This window comes from Crocodylus porosus, unplaced genomic scaffold, assembly GCF_001723895.1.
Source record: "Crocodylus porosus isolate Cpor-Errol unplaced genomic scaffold, CroPor_comp1, whole genome shotgun sequence".
NCBI classification, from domain to species: Eukaryota; Metazoa; Chordata; order Crocodylia; family Crocodylidae; genus Crocodylus; species Crocodylus porosus.
The window spans coordinates 15,551,971-15,565,660 of NW_017728925.1; the positions used below are offsets into that span (position 1 = coordinate 15,551,971).

Sequence of the window (13,690 nt, forward strand, 5' to 3'; positions counted from 1 at the left end):
GTGCATGAAAATTGTACATCTCTGAATAAAATTACGACCTTTTCTCTCTTGCCGAACTCAGTCCAGTCCTGTTAGGGTCAATAACAAAGAATGCCACTGGTTTCAGTGGAAATTGGAAATGAGTCCTGGAATCAACACTCCTGTTGTCTTCACTGGAGGTTTTACCTAAGTGTAGAGCATCAGAGAGCATTACTGTGCGAAGCTTTGATCCTGCCATGGGAACTGCATGGCTGGTTTCTCATTGACCTGTGGGCACAGTGAGGTCATAACTGGTCCTCGCTATTAGATCTGGTCTAAAATGGGACAAGTCGGGAAGACTGTTTTAAGAGCTTCTTATATGGCCGCTTCAAGTCTTCCCCTGACCCCCCTTAAATCTCCCACTGGAAAAATGATCCCTTTTACCTGAAATGTCACGTTGTAGGAGAGCTCTGGCAGATTGGTGGGAGAGCTAAGTGTGACTGAGTGTACGTGGTTTTGATTATAGAAAATATAGGGAGGAAATAATGCATGGGGTGGAAGAATAATTCACACACACTAAACAGGGCACATGGGAAAGCTCATCTGTTGAGCTGGTATAAACAAGGTGAAAAGGTATCTAAACAGTTTGAAAGGGGGGAAATAATTTCACGGTGTGAACTTTTACCCCCAAAAGTAAAAATGGCGACCACTGTTTCTGTTGCATTTAGATAAATACTTAAATATTTAAGTATTTAAATAATGTATAGTTATGGTTTACTATCTATACAGTATTAGATAGTGTAATAGAGGATGCAATAGTCTATTACATAAATACTCAAATATGCAAAGAGGCAGATCCTAACAAATCAGAACAGCGTTCATTGCCGCTTCCCCCTCTCTGGCCCAAACAGACTTGGGAGGGAAGTGTCAAGTGGGTGCACGTAGCTACAGAGAAAGCCCCCCGGAAATGAATTCACCAACTGCCAGGCATTTTAAGCAAAAAGTTGTTTGTGTGATCCTTTGCAGACAAATGGGAACTGTAACCCAGCCTGCAGTGGGGAAAAGGGTCTCCACAATATCTGTTGCCAATGCTCAGACTCCTGAGCCCCACCAACATCCAAGAGAAGTCATGCAGGCCCCTACCCTGGGGGTGTTTAAGAGGAGGTTAGATGCACATCTTGCCGGGGTCGTTTGACCCCAGTACTCTTCCTGCCATGGCAGGGGGTCGGACTTGATGATCTGCTCAGGTCCCTTCCGACCCTAGAAACTATGAAACTATGAAACCATGTTCATTTGAAGTGTAAGTGAAACACCAACTCCTGTTCGCATCAGTGAGATCTTTGAGGCAGGGACATTTCTCAAGCGCTGTACAGAGTTGAGCAAAGTTGTCAGTACTGGAACAGTGAAAGGGAAACACAACTGTGCTGCCCCACCCAAATGAGAACAGCCTGAAAGAGGTAGTGGGGGTTATCATTGCCCATGACATGGGCAGTTTGTCCTGCACGCAAGGAACCAGCCCTTTGCTCTTACTTCACTAGCACTTTCCTATTTGCCACCCTCGGTCCAGAGCTGGCTACATGTTTCTGCATGCAGGCTGTAAAGGCTTTGAAGTGAAAGGTAATCAAACCATCAATGCCCCAGTATTATATGGCAGTCAGGTGGTAAAGGGGAGATCCCACCCATCTTGAAGGTGCTGGGATTCTGTAAATACCCCAATGGTATTTAAACCATATCTATACATAAACCCACCGAGTTACTCAAACTCATGTCCCCACAGAACAGCCACTGGGGGAAATCCTGGGGAAGACCAGCCTTGTTCAGCACTTCAGGCCTATGTAGGTAAATGGCATTTGACAAGCTTGTTTCTAAGAATGTCCTTACCAGAGAGAGAGATGAAAGGCACTTTAAAAATCGTAGTGCTGCCTCTAGTTCCCACACCGGCTTCAAAGGGCTGCCTGCCCTGCCCGGACAGGGCTTTGAAGATATTACCAAGCTTTAACGATCAAGCGCTCTTGCACTGATAGTGACCCTTGATTAAGATTTTGTTTAGGTCACGGGCATTTTTTCTCTTCTAGCTCTTTTGTTCAATTCAGTGTAAGACAATGCCAGTCCAGTGGTAACACTTGTCTGCAAACTGTTGCACAGGAGACTCATCTTTCTGGATGAAGAATGGCTTCCTCTGGAAAAGTGCTATTTCCATGTTCAATACACCCTCAAAGTGGAGCCAGAACGCAGGCCAAGCTCCAGTGAAATCTCTCACCGTGTGTATAGGACTATTGGACACGGTAGCATTGATACAGCCTATTTCAAACCTTCTCTAGAGTTTCAAACCTTCTCCAGATTCTCAAACTGCAACCCTGCAAATCCAGACATGGCTTTAAGCCTCCTTGTTAAACGAAGCATGTTGCAAGATTATTTGGTAGCTGCTAAGACTGAAATAATTCCCTGCCCCCTTCAGCAGTGTTTTCAATCGGTTGTTCCAAAATGGTTTTTGGGGGGCTCGGCATTCCAGAAAGCTGATCGCCCGCTTCAGTTCCCTGAGCAATTCTGGCTGGCTCCATTGGGTGACTGAACAAAATGTCTAGTAGAAGAGTTAGTTTTATAACTCTGATTTAGTTTTATAAGTGGTACAGAGATGGGCCAAACAGCGTATGTCTGGTGAATGCAGTGCTACAACTCTCACAGGAGCACCTCCTGCCTGTCTGCCCCATGCTCGTACAGTACCCAGCAGCGTGGACTACGTGTCTGAGGGTTGCTGTGCTACCATGGCCCAGGCAATAAGTAATAACAGCGGAGAAGCCGGCACTGGGTGCTAATGCAGATCCCCCAGGAACATTTAATGTGAAACCTCGAATGACGTTCTGGGCTCTTGAGAGCCTTCTTGTTAACAGCCCTTGCTATGAGTACATGGCACACGTCTGAATGTGAGAGCCGAATGGATCTGAAAAGTCAGATTTTCCCCTTCAGTGCTCTTCAGAGAAGGCACCTGACTGAGCTGAGGATGTGTTTCCCAGCATCCGCCTGGCTGGAAGTGGGTGCTGTGCAGCCAAAGAAGCAGAGAGTTTGCTGACACGTGTTTCCCCGTCAGGTCCACATGCAGTCCTCTGCCTCTCTCTAGCGGGCCTTCTTTGCACATGCAGCCGCCTCTTCCGCAGAGATGAGTCGAAGGGGAAATAGGAGAGCAGGCGGCTCTGCATCTACGCTCAGTTAAACCTTGTGGGGTTGAGCAAACCCGAACGACACTTCCAGCCTGGCTTCGTGACTGTGGTCCGACTGAGACTGACCGCCCTGGCTTCATAGGACATGCATCTAATAAACGTAGGCACAGAAGAAGCAGCATAAAGGCACGCTGTCTAGGGGCTAATTTGTGGGTTTAAGATTTGCCCGAAACGCCAGATTCACAGTCCATGCAACATCAGACAGGGAAAATAAAGGCGCAGCGTGACTTGTGGCCAGACACAAGTGTCATCCTGTGATCGAGCGTGTCGTCATCTCGTTTCCATACTTTCCTCTTCTAGTCTGGTCACAGAAAAGCTCCTTGCAAGATGGGTTATTTTTTTCCATACACACACACATATATATACACACACACATATATATACACACACACTGAGAGAGAGCGAGAGCAAGTAAAAAAAGAAGAGTTAGAAGAGTTACATAAAGAGTTTCATCTGGGTGAAGATGGAGGAGACCATCGTGGTCCTTGATGCAGCAACGCAGGCTGGAGAGGGAGGCTGCAGCTTCATCCTAATAGAAAAGGCCTTGCTCACCATCATCTGCAGCAAGACTAGGCTGTAGGCCATAAGGGGCATGGGGCATTGCTCAAACTGGGGTCTACACGGGGCTGAGCCTGCTCCAGGCCGCTGCCAGGGATTTGGTGGACAGCCCTTCAACGTCCCCAGGCGGGACTTGAACTGCCTACCCTCATTCCCCCAACCCTTTCTCCCGCGCACGCATGCGCCGACTACCTAGCTGGTCTTTTTGCGCCCTTTAAAGAGATGCCGGTGTTTATGTCCGCCGACGCCGTGCAAACCAGGCCTTGAAGAAAGAAGGAGCGGCGCGCGTGGCGTCATCGCGTACGGCGCGTGACACGTCGGCGGCGGGGGAGCCGGATGTGCCAAGATGGCGGACATCGGCGCGGTGGAGGGGGGAGGTGGCGGCGGCGTCTCTGGTTGCTGAGGGGCTCGGGCCTTGCCGCGGGGGCCAGGTAATGCGGGTCGGGGCCGGGGCCGGGGCCGGGGCCGGGCCTGGTAGCGGGGTCTGGGTGCTCCAGCCCAGGCCTGACAGTCCGAGACCCCACCTCCCCTTCTCCCCGGGCCGGGCCCGGCTTCCCTCTGCCAGCGAGGCCTGGCGCTCCTGGGGGGCTCTCGGGGACCAGTCCGGGGGAGTGACGCGCTCCATTGGGGCGGCAGCCGCTGGGTGCGTAGGGTAACGTGGCACATGGGGCCTCCTGCAGACACCACTGTACCCTGCACTGAAGGCCCTCAGGTTTTGCTCGGCCCACCCTGCGAGTGTATCCAGGTCGGCCTGTTTTTCAGGGTGGCCGCTTTCCCCTGTAGTTTATTGTCAGCCGCAAACCTTTCCAGCCTGCAGCCGATTCCTGAATCCAGATCGTTAATGAAGATGTTGACAAGTACTGGCCCGAGCCCCGAAGGATGCCGCTGGTCACGTTGATTCGCTCCCATCAGCTAGTGCTTTTTGGGGCCAACCCCCGCAGCCAGTTCCCCAGCCGTCGGGCTGTGCGATGTCCGAGGCTGCACGCCTTCCCTTACTTGTAACGATCACGTGCTTAAGGTACGGGACCTGCGGAGGACAACACGACGCACCCTGATCCTGCAATCTGATCCGTGCAAACGCACATAGATCTGACTGTAGGGTTGGGGCCAAAGATGACAAGCTGAGTTGTGAAGGTGTCGAGAGTGAAAAAGCACACGACTGGGTTTTTCAAAAGCGTGTAGCAACCAGGTTTCTGGTGCTGTAGGGGGACAACTAGTCTTTTCTGCCCAAGCACAGTAGGGCTGGACCCAGTGATCTTGTAAGGTCCCCTCCAGCCCTGAACATCTATGAACTACCCTTTGCACAACAGTAACTGCTTGAAGTTGCTGTCAGTATTTGCCATCCTGCCTCCTTTGTTTATGTCCAGAGTGATATAGCAGAGATGGTGAGGAAACCTGGGATGTTCCTGTCCTCTCCACTAAAACCACAGTTGTTTCTGGGTCTTCTTTTGATAGCTGAAAATACCTCGAGGTACACACCTTGATCTGACCCCGAGATCACCCAATAGACTGCTGATTATGCTTTTGTTTAATTGTGCTGTGCGCACACGTACGCATGCATGCACATACTATTGACCGACTCTAATTTTAACTACCTAATTTGGTTCTCTCGCACTCGTACTCTCACACTCACGCTATTGACCGACTGATTTTTAACTACCTAATTTAGTTCATGTTGTAGCATCATTGGATGGAAGTGCCAAACAGTATTGGGAGGAAGATGTTTGTGTATTCAACACGTTGAAAGACTTGGGGAAAGTATCAGTTTTCCCTGGCTTGCTTTTCACTCCTCTGTGCCAGCATTTATTGATATAATCTTCTGTAGTTGTTGCCACAAGCACCACTCAGAACAGATTTTTTTTTTCCAGAATTTACCAAGACATGTTACATATTAGAGTAGAATCCCCTTCACAGGTGTAAGAAAGCTATAAAATGAATGAAGTCGTGTTAAATTTTATTTAGCTAGCCAGACTTTGGGGTAATTGGTCACCCTGGGCCTTTCGCACATCTTTCATCAAATTCTGCAAAGTGTTAAAGTAGTTGCACTGGCTCTAGTTTGGGTGCAAATCCTGGCTTGTTGCATAAATAGCTCTCTGGTGGGATGCCACACATGACATAAAATTAGTTATAAGAATGAAGGTTCATGTTGTTGTAAGTGCTTTGAGTGGGACCTAGGGGTAGTAATCACCCAAAGGAGTTTGAGATGGAAAACATTCTTTGCATAAATCACTTTGCGTGGTTTAATAGAGAATTTTTATGAGTAATACATGTCAGAGAAAAGAGTTTTTTTTCTACCAAAATATTCCTTATGCCAAACTTTTATGAATTAACTGACTTGGGGCTATATAATAACGTTAGCCAGCACAATTTCTGTTTAGAATTGTCTGCTATCTAGTTGTACGCCAGAAAAATAAAAGGTAGATGCTCTTGTTTGTTGTAAACAGTAACTGAGAGTTAGATGTAGTTGTGATGCCGTAGCCCTTGGAATGTATTTTAATATTCAGTCAGTAAGACGAATACATGTGTCTGTTCATGGAGCTAAAAGGAAGCGAAGGGGTAGAGGCAACCCTGCAGCACAGTTCTTGAAATTGCATTGCAGTCTCAGGAAAGAGTCTCCTGAACTCAGAATGGAATTATTTTTCAGATTAGGTAACCAGTTCTATAAATGTATTGTCAAATATTGCTTATTACCTGACCAATCCTATTGATTTTTCTTAGACCCTCAGTTTGACTTTCCTAAAAGATTTTGGTAAACATTCCAGCTATGGCTTTGATTCTTTACAGCTTATGCCTCTCTTTAGGTGTGGGACAGATGTATTAGTGGTACATTGATACTCTTGTTTGTTTTGTTCTTCTTCACTTAGGCTTTATTTGATGGGAAAGTTTGTGTGTTGTTTCCCTGCTTTATAACACAAGGTGTGAATTAAACTGATTTTTAGCAGTACAACTTGCTTCATGGCTATTCCTGTTGCAATTTAAAGTAGCTTATGTCACTCAAAAGGTGTTTGAGCTAAATCAAAAATCTCACTCCTGCACTTTAAATAAGTGTCAACATGGGGGTGTAACAACTATGGTATTACAAGTCTCAGCGTACTATTATACTGGTAAAACACAGCCTGTTGGTAAGGCTGTTTACCCAGTGTGTCAGTATTTACCCAGTGTGGTTAATTTTTGTGGAGCTGCAAGGTTTCTGTACTCCCTAGATGGCTAATATTTTATAGGCAGTTGTGCATTATCTTGTAGTAAAAATTTTGAAAAGTAAGTTTCCACCCTAGATAAAGCAACAGTTGAATTAACTTTAAGATTGTATGGATGTTTTGTTTTAAAGAAATAGATTTGTGTCTAGTATCAGGGGGGTTTTGTAGGGAAAACTATTTTTTTTTCAATATGTCTTTGTTTAAACTACTCTAGTGAATGTTGAAGTGTTTGCACTTTACTACTGTGTGAGATCTGGTCACTAATTTTGATCCAGTGAAGCATGTGTTGTCTTGGGCTGACCTAGTTCAGAGTCTAAGTCTTTGCTCAGGTGGTCCATGAAAGAGAGCAAAAAACTTAGAAAAATTAGACTGTGTGTTCACTTTGCAGTAGCTAATTACTGGTCCGTATCAGAAAGAACAGTGAAAATGTTAGCCTTTTTTCCCCCCTTGTGTATTTGATAAAACACTATGAAGAGCAAAGTCCACATGAGAAATTTGGAAGCCAACATCTGTTTTACAACTGATTTCAGTGCCCAGTTAGGTTTTTTTTGTGTAAGCCAGAAATAAACATTTTGTTCAAAGAAATTAAGCAGTGGTTTCAGTGGTTTCCACCTGGATTGTCTTGCTTAAACTTGGTTTCTTCCTTGCTATGTGTTGCATGATGCTATCTAGTCCTTTTTCCCCCCTGTTCTTTGTAATAACATCAAACAATACTGAAGTTGTTAGTTTGGTAAAATAAATGGACAGCTAAGTCCAAAGGGTTTGTTTTCCAAGCATATGGAAGCAGAAGCTGCTGACAAGGCAGGGTTTCTTGGTCATATCCTGGTTGGCACTGGTTGTACCTGGCTGGAAAGCTTTCACCTAGCTATCAGGGCAGAGACGCATGATAGTAATATTTAATATTCTCTTTGCAAATGTTCCTTGTCAGGAATTAAACAGGAAGGTGTGTTTATAAAAGACTGTAAAAGGCAAACTAAAGTAATGCCCACAACTAATGAGCCTCTAAAATTAGGCAGCGTTTTGCCTAGGAATTATTTACCCATGCCCTTACAAAAAGCTGTTTACTTTGACTATAAGTACAGATGGATTGGCCTTTTGGGCCCCTAACAAGTCTCCAGCCCCTACTTAAATGATTTCTCTTTTAAGAGGAGCTAGGTTACTGTGACTGGGGCTTCCAGGCACTTCAATATTGTGAGCAAATGATCCTGCTGAGCAGAAACCAGGACAGGTTGCATTGGGAAATCATAAGGGCTTCCCTGGTTCTGGCTTATACTTTGTGCCTTAAAGCTTTTAATTAGTGGCCTTTACAAAATGTATTCTGTTAGATATTTTTGTAAAGTTTACATTTTGATTAAACCAGAAACCTCTGAAAGAGTAGATGAATTTAACCCTTTTGGTATTGCTGCTCACCCACCCTATTTAAAAACTTTAGTAAATACACGCGAACAGTCTTAATAATTCTTGATAACAAAGATTGTCATAGAACCCAACATTTTAAAAGGGTTTAAGTGCTAAAATGCCACACAGCTTTTGGTTGCCTTTTGGATAGATAACTAAAAGTCAAAAATGTCATGGCAGTAGTATGAGATTTCCCACCACAATGAGAACTGTATTAATAGCACAAGTCTAGAAAATGAAACAAGTATGTTTTGCCAAAAAATCCCAGAACAGGGCCAATAATAAGGCCTCAAAATTCAGATAAATGACAAATTAAGACTTTTTTGTGGTTAAGTATTATAAATGGAAAAAGACCAGGCTTTTACTTATGAAAAATGTTGTTGTGAAACATCCTGTAACTGATATTACTAGATTGAAATGGGGGGTGGAATATTTTCAAAATGGTTAGTAAACAGACATTTCCCTCTCTGTTCCATATGGGTACACATTTCTGCAGCAATGTAAATAACAAATGCCTTTTAAATGGAAAAACATCATCTCTCTCTCTTTCTCATTATATAAAAACTGGCTCCTTTACACTGAGCTCTCTACTGAAATCTCACACTGTCAAAACTCCACCAGCAGCTACACCATCATGTTAAGTTTTTATCATAAGTGTGCTGGATTATATATAACGACAAAGATTTTTAAATTTACTTTTTAAAATAAGGGACTTTTAGTAAATATCCTTTGTAAGTACCTGTCAGTGGTAAATGTAGGAAGGACTGTTGTGAATAACATTTTTGCTTGTGTGGCTTTGTTTCTGAAAGTAGCACACTTCTTACTTTACTTAGTGTCCAAGACTCCCTTCATCAGATTTCTAATGTGTGAGCACAGCTCAACTAAAATAGTTTCTTCCAAAGTAAGAGAAGATGATGCCATTTCTTACGCTGAACTCTTCCTAGTACCTTGCACTGAAGCAGCACCACTACCTGGAGTTAACAATGGTAGGATTACTAAAGCAGACTGATTATTACCAACATTTTTTAAACAAACATGTCTAATCCTGCTGAGACCAAGTTTAGAGAACATGAGACTGCTGTTGGAGTTGTTGCAGTGTGAGATTTCGCTGGAGAGCTCAATGTAAAGGAACCAGTTTAAACAATGTATGGTTATCTGTCTAGAAACAATTCTTTATATTTTTTAACATTGTTTTTAAAAACAAGTTGGCTCTGTGCCACTAAGCAAATTGCCATGCACAAAAATTAATTGGCATTTTGGAAGAAGCATCTCTTTGCTTTGAGGTGTCCTTTTTTTGCAGCAGCAGCAGATCCCTTTCTAAAAGCTTTCGACTCCCTCCTTCCCCCCCACATGTAGTGACTGTATTTTTTTAAAGTGCTGAATCTGCCTATTGTGGACTGTGAAACTAACTTGCCTTGTGTTTTCTTTTTGCAGTGTGGGGAAGAAAAAAGAATACATCTATAACATCTGTTAGTTCTCCAAATAGTGTGTGACCTTGCTGAGAGCTGATCATGCAGCCGCCTCCACAGACCGTGCCAGCGGGAGCTGGGGGACCGCCTCCTGTGGGAACTGCTCGGAATGCGTATTGGCGAAATAACCCATTCGGCAGGCGGGCAAACGTACCAGTCTCAGCAGCACTTGCCCCAGTACAACCTGTGACGGACCCTTTTGCATTTGGCAGACAGACTCCACAGGGTTCTCCGCTAGGTAATCCATCCAAAGGCAATCCACTGGTCATGCCAGGTCCTCCTTCCTCAGTGTATCCTCAGCCAGCTGTTATGCACAAAGCTCCTTCTCATGCAGGGGATAATCCACACGAACTGCATGCATCTTTACCGGCACCTGTGTCTCAACCAGGAATAAATTCTAATACCTTTTCTAATGTGTTGGCTTCATTGCCGGGACATGATTTAAATAGTACTGCAGAAATGCAACCCAATGCAGAATTTGGACTCCATACCCCTTCAGCACCACTGCATTATAGTCCAGGAATGATGCTTGAAAATTCTCTCGGTGGACATGTAGGAGTAGGGCCTGCACCAAACAGGCCTCTAAGTATACAAGATGTAAATCGAGATCCAAGTAACCCTAGTGCAGTACCTGTTACGACACCATTCCTCCCTTTCGCAGAAACCGCCTCATCTCAGTGGAGACTTGTTCAGGGTAACATTCAGCCTCAAGTTCGGAATTACATGCCCTACGCTGAGCCACCTTCTCAGAATGCTGTTCATAGTATTTCTCACCCTTCTGCTGGTGGTTCAAGTTTGCATCTGGCTCCTGGACATCAGCAAAGTACCATGCAAGCTCCTTTGTTGGGTGGTAGTGACAAGAATGGGCAAAATGGTTCTGCAGGAGGTAACCCCCAAGTGAGCAGCCTTCAGCCTGAAAATATGGTTAGACAGTCTGTAGAAATGACTAACACTTGTCTGGCTCAACCTTACCCTGAGCAGTTTTACCCACAGTCCCTGTTACCAGACTGTGGTTTGGTAAACCCCACCACTCAGGAAAGTAACCTGAAAAACCAATCTCAAGCTGCATCTGAAACATTCGGTGGACATGCTCCCAGCAATCCAGATTCAGGAACTATCTCCATGTTTTTCAAAGGGGATGAGGCAGAAAATGAAGAAATACTTTCATCAGAAGTAAATTATCTGGCTAGTAAAGCTGACTTTGATGCTTGTCAGCGAAGTTCGGGGCTTATGTATCACCCTTCTCTCCCTCCTCAGCAGGTAGTAGCCAGTGTTCAGTCTCAGGCACCAGTTAGTACAGGCTCTGCTAATGAGCGTGTACCAAAGGGAATGGATGTCCAATATTTTCTGAGAACTGTGAGCAGCCCGCATGAGGCCCAGACTGGCAAACATTCTGTGCATGTTACCGATAATAACACAGATGTTAGCAAAGCTCGTGGGAATGTTGCTCCACAGTATGAAAATGTCGAGAACCTGGAGTGTGTTCAGAATCAAGAAGTTCTACCGAACGAACCACAGAATAATCCTTTGTCCTCAAGTGTAGGATCTGATCTATACAGGTGTGGATTGCCCCCAGGGCCTTCACTTCCAAAGAACACTATTGCAAGCCATGCAGAAGGAGGACCAAATTTAGAAGCACCTGATTCGTTACCTCATCCCGTCCGACCTGACAGCGTATCCTCAAACTACAGCAATGTTAGCCACAGGAGTGTTTCCAGCTCAGCGAGACCTCAAGAGCTCGATGGTACATTCATTCAGCAAGAAAGCGGGAAGCCTGATGAAGAGACATCTGCCAGTTTCTTTAAGCAGATTGACTGCTCCCCTTCCGGAGGAGATACAAGTGAGCCCAACATAAGCAAGAACTACCACAGAAATCTGTCCCATCCCCCAACTCCAAGTCCCCCCAAGCCTACGGGAGTCTTTCAAACAAGTGCAAATAGTTCCTTTGAACCGGTGAGGTCCCATGGGGTTGGGGTGAAGCCTGCAGAGATTGACCAGGCAAAGATGGTAGGTGAGCTAAGGGAGAACCACCCAAACAAAAAGAATGCCAAGAAAACTGCAGCTCTGACAGCTGCCTCCCCAGGAAATCTCGAACAGCCACCAGATAATCTGGAAACCCTCTTCATTCCCCAAGCACACCCGCTGCCTCTTGTCGTCACGGCAGAGCATGGAAATGCGTTGCAGCCTGTCATTGGGCCTGGCATAGAAAATGTTCAAGCAGTATCTGAGAAAAGGCCCTCAACAAGAGCTCAAGGAGCAGTTAAGAAGTGTGACAGTCCAGCAACCACTCTGTGGGCTCATAACGAACTGCCCAACTTTGGGGGTAATGTTCTTCTGGCACCTGCTGCTCCAGCAGTATATGTACCTGCCAAACAGAAGGTGGAAATTATTCAGCCACCTGAAGAGGGGCTGTCACATCAGCAGCCAAATAAACCAGGCTCTGTAACCGTGCAGCCTTCCCAGGATGGAAATGTATCCTCTGAGAACTTGGAGAATCCTCCCAAAATGGGAGAAGAGGAAGCACTCCAATCTCAGGCAAGTTCAGGTTATGCAAGTTTGCTGTCTTCTCCACCCACAGAGTCTTTGCAAAATCAGCCTGTCCTGATTGCTCAGCCTAATCAAAGCTATAACTTGGCTCAGCCAATTAATTTTTCCATTTCTCTATCTAATCAGCTAAGGAATGAAAATAATCAGTTGCTGAAAGATCCTGGAGTTGGAGACAAGCCTGTTGCAGGCCTCCAAACTCTGCATGTTGGTGGGATCCTCTCTGGGGAAAATGTGTCATTGCCTGTGGTACAAGCTGGATCTTTAGCTAATGCACCTCCAACTACTACTAATCTGTCAAATGCTAATTTATTACAAAGTCCTAGTAGCGCTTCTGAAATTGCACCTAATCAGTCCACAAGTCTATTGATGCAACTTCCATCTCAGATACCACTTAGTGTAGCTCCAGAAGGTCAAAAGAATGTTAATTCAGAAAGTCTTATTCCAGAATTGGCTACTATGCCAGGGGCTAATTCATCAGTGCCCCCTGGGACAAGTCTCCCTAGTGGAAATGCAAATGTGTTAGTCCCACCAGCGAATTCCATGGTACCTTCCAATAATTTTGCAGATCACTCAAATAGTAAAGAAGAAGCTGCTGAAGCACTTGACTTTACAGTACCATGGACACTGGAGAGAAGTAATACAAGTAATTCAGGACAGGTGCAAAACCCATCTCTGTCTGGTGGTCCAGCATATTCTCAACAACCAGCCAATCACAATAGCCAGGTGGGGCTAGAGAAGCATGACAAACAACATTTTTATCAACAGGTCACAAAAGATGTGCAGCATCAGGTTCCATCGGATAGAGCCATGCAGGGCACGTTGCCTTCACAACAGCAAATGCAAGCTGCTCCAATGCCACAAGCAGTACCTTCTGGGCGCTCTTCTGTTCCTTCAAATTACCAGGTGGCTCCAGGGAGTAAACCCATGCAGGCACCACAGCAGCATGACAATCAGGTACCGAGTAATAGGCACTATCATCTGGGTCCCCAGGAGGCAAGTTCAACACAGCCACCAGCCAGGCCTGCTCAGCCAAGCTCTGATAAACAAGCATTGCCTGTTCCATCATCAAGTGCTTTGACCGCATCAGCAGTTGCTACAACCACCCAGCCAGTCATGCCAGCCACACAGCAAGAGCCACAGTGTCCATTGCCACCACAGACTCCTCAAGATGCTTTTGGTCCACCACAAAACCCTTACTACTATTACAGACATCCTTATGATGCATATCAGCAGCCATATCCACCATCTTACCCCCCTGCGGATCCTAGAGCAGCAGCTCACCTTTATTATTCGGTAAAGTAAAAATGTCTTTCCTTACTTTGTGAAGTTCAAATATATATAGCAA

At 45.2% G+C, this 13,690-nt stretch overlaps 1 protein-coding gene across 3 annotated transcripts in view; it reads left to right on the forward strand.

Moving 5' to 3' along the window:
- The first annotated feature begins 4,062 nt into the window (after window positions 1-4,062).
- The window catches only part of SEC16A (SEC16 homolog A, endoplasmic reticulum export factor), a 33,785-nt gene continuing 24,157 nt past the window's right edge, over window positions 4,063-13,690 (forward strand). For 2 of the 3 annotated variants that reach the window (XM_019540925.1, XM_019540926.1), the window contains exons 1-2: window positions 4,063-4,165; window positions 9,764-13,638. In XM_019540925.1, the coding sequence (XP_019396470.1) occupies window positions 9,841-13,638 (3,798 nt within the window). In that variant the 5' untranslated portion in view covers window positions 4,063-4,165; window positions 9,764-9,840. The remainder of the gene's footprint in view (window positions 4,166-9,763; window positions 13,639-13,690) is intronic. The other variant, XM_019540927.1, reaches the window with a different exon arrangement.